Here is a 3,061-nt window from a genome sequence, read left to right as displayed (position 1 = left end):
ATCATTACATTATGGAAAATAATTAGATTTATCACAATATGCTAATATTTTGAGAAGGACCTGTATTTAAGAAATCTCATAATAATTTAGATTGGTGTCTCAGATTGTTGTTTACAAAATAAAACATTATAAAAGAATTATGATATTCATGCAAGTGATGAACACATGTAACCTTCTAAGCTCAACTGGATTGTATATAATTCCAGATGCCCTCCTTCACTTTCTCTGCAGCCAACTCATGGAAACAACCTGAGATATTTTATAGTCTTGCATGTAGTCCATGTTTTCTTAGCTTGGCCAGCATATTAGTGTGGAAAAAAGTGGATACAGCATGATTTCAAATGCGAGACAAAGTCAGCAGAAGCAGTTTAGAACCAATTAGATGTGACCGATCTGACAGGAAAATATAAAAAAAAAAAGAAAACATAAGACAATATAGATAATAATACATATATTTGATGTTCCTTTTCGGAATAAAAGATATGAAATCCATGGATGGGACCTTATCTTTCTTTGTCAGATGTTTTTATAAAAATATAAAGTCCTTCTTTGACTTTAGTTAACATTGGTCAGCCAAACATCAAAGAGCGGTCCTTTAGGCTTTTAAGGTTTCTCACGGTTGGTCTTGCATGAATTCTTCTCATCTTTCACCAGTTTCTTGTCATGGTAAGCAAATCAAAGCAGGAATCTTTCTTCTTTGTCATCTGTCAGGAAACCTGGAAAAAATTAGCGTTATTACAAAGGCTTCCTTTGCATGTTTAAAAAAATTAGATTAATCAGTGTAAATACACTTTTGTATTTACACTGACAAAGGTAGATACACAATACAATATTGTGTATCTACCTTTAGTTTTATTGTTGAAATAAAGAAAACACATAGCCTAAATATGCATTAATAACTAAATAATTTCATCACCTGATAGGCCAGGCTGCTACATAAATTTAGGATGTGTTGTAAACCTGTGGCTGTGATGAATAGATGAACTGTGCCACATAATATCTCAGGAATCACCCCACAATAGCAATGTAACTATGTCTCACACAAATCTGCACCATGCAGGACAAGGAAGCGATAGTGCCAGTTGATCCCTGCTGGATCCAGGTAGCTTTTACTCTGTCTATTTCCTGGTCCCAAAAAAGACTGGGGACCTTCATCCATTTCTAAGACTCAGGGGACTGAACTCATTTCTGAAGGACATGCCCTTTCGCATGCTGACAACCAAGAGAGTCTTGCCCGGGACGATTGGTTTACATCAAATGACCTTAAGGATGACTATCTTCATGTCCCCATTGCAACGGTTCACTGGTGGTTTCTCCGATGTCCCCCAGGAACTGGAATTGCCCACCCCTTTATTAGACTGTGCCCCTCCAATGCCTTGTGGGTATACCAGTATACCAGGAAAATGGAGTTATGGAACCTTTCATATGGGCTATTGGGTCTCTGTGCAGAAGTTTGGTTCTGATTTTTAGGTATTAAGTCAGCCCTGTTCCCATTGCATGTTGGACTTCAGCAGGGCAGGAGTCCAACATGCAACGGGACCTATATAATCTCTATGAAAAGGGATTTCTTAGTTCATCCAAAGGCTGGAGGGGGGGCTTGTTGGAAGACGAGCAGATTTCCTCTCTGCGTTTTACAAATGATGTGGTTCTGCTGGATCCCTCATGCCAAGACCTAAGCCATGCACTGGGTTTTCACAAGTGAGTCAGAAGTGGATGAAAAAGTAATCAGCTGAAAAAGGCATCACACTCAAGCCTAACCCCTTCTCCACCCTCCTCTTGGGTGGTTCTAACTCAAACCAACCAGGGTTCTAAGATCTCTTAACCTAACAAGTATGACCATGCTTAAAGTTCCTATGAGACTTGCCTAATGAGGATCACCATCTCTTTCCTTTGCCCTGGTCAGACCTCACGGGTCAAACCATTTTCTAGCAGCTGACAGCTCTCAGTGACTTTCTGAGAGACTGAATAATTATCAATATTTTCAGATGATTTAACTGTTCTCAGGTTTTTCCTGTTGTATATAAGTCTCTGTTTTCCATTTGCCTTGTGCACTGTTGCCATCTTATTGTCATTTATTTCCTGTAAAGTTTGTAATTTTCATTTAATATTCCTCCACCTCTTTTTACTGCTTCAGGCCTTTAAATTCATGACAGTAAAGCCAAGCGCCAACTGTGCAACCTGAGGGTTGTCGTTTCAAGCCCCAGCTATGCCTTTCAGTGTTGTAGTGTCCTTGGCAAGACACTTCACCTGCATGATGGTGGTCGGAGGTGGTTGGCGTTTATGGCAGCCTCGCCTTTGTCAGTGAGCCCCAGGGCAGCTGTGGCTATAATATAGCCTGTCACCATCAGTGTGTGAGTGTGTGCCTGAATGGGTGAATGACTGAATGTAGTCAAGACCTCTGACTTTAAAAAGCGCTATATACAGTACAGGCCATTTACCATTCCCAAAAGGGACATAACGGGCAGGAGCAAATTATCTTGTTGCAGTACCTCAATCGGCACCTGAAGATGGCATCTTCAGTGGAGCAGTTTCGTCAGTAGGCAAATTGGAATGTGTCGAATGTTGGGGGGAGAATTGAGGCGCCTTTGGGACCGGAATGATGGTGGCAGACTTAAAGCATGCTGACACTATGGATTGGTCCAGCGAGATGTTAAAAATGTCTGTCACTGCTGGAGTGCTGTATAGTGCCTCAAACCTTCCAGTGAAGTTATTTTGTTCATTTAGGAAATCAGCATTAGCTGCATCTACCAGGAGGGAGGGTGCTATACTCAGTAATCGCCTGTATACCTTGCCACATCTTCCTGGTGTTGCTGACATCATGGAAGAGATCCTGGATCTTTCGGCTGTGGTTCAGATCTGATCTGCAGATCTGATAGTACTGTTCAAGTTGGCACGTCCTGTCCTCAATGCCTCTTTATTACCAGACTTGAAAGCTGAGTTCCATGCTTTTAGCGATTTCCGAACCTCCCCATTCATCCAGGGTCATTGGTTGGCTCGGATGGTGATGTTCTTTGTTTTGCTGATGTCCTCAATGCATTTGTTGATGAGGGCTGACACAGCC

General features: G+C 41.4%; 1 protein-coding gene across 1 annotated transcript in view; it reads right to left on the bottom strand.

The window, feature by feature from the left end:
* Positions 1–587: 587 nt before the first annotated feature.
* Positions 588–3,061, bottom strand: part of LOC107093596 (protein FAM19A5-like) — an 18,097-nt gene continuing 15,623 nt past the window's right edge. Inside the window, exon 4 of the mRNA XM_015388759.1 lies at positions 588–716. Within this exon, the coding sequence (XP_015244245.1) occupies positions 708–716 (9 nt within the window). The 3' untranslated portion in view covers positions 588–707. The remainder of the gene's footprint in view (positions 717–3,061) is intronic.

Source organism: Cyprinodon variegatus, unplaced genomic scaffold, assembly GCF_000732505.1.
Source record: "Cyprinodon variegatus isolate N-32 unplaced genomic scaffold, C_variegatus-1.0 Scaffold434, whole genome shotgun sequence".
Taxonomy (NCBI): domain Eukaryota; kingdom Metazoa; phylum Chordata; class Actinopteri; order Cyprinodontiformes; family Cyprinodontidae; genus Cyprinodon; species Cyprinodon variegatus.
The sequence above is the reverse complement of the archived record's forward strand: the minus strand, read 5'-3'. Positions and strand labels throughout refer to the sequence as shown.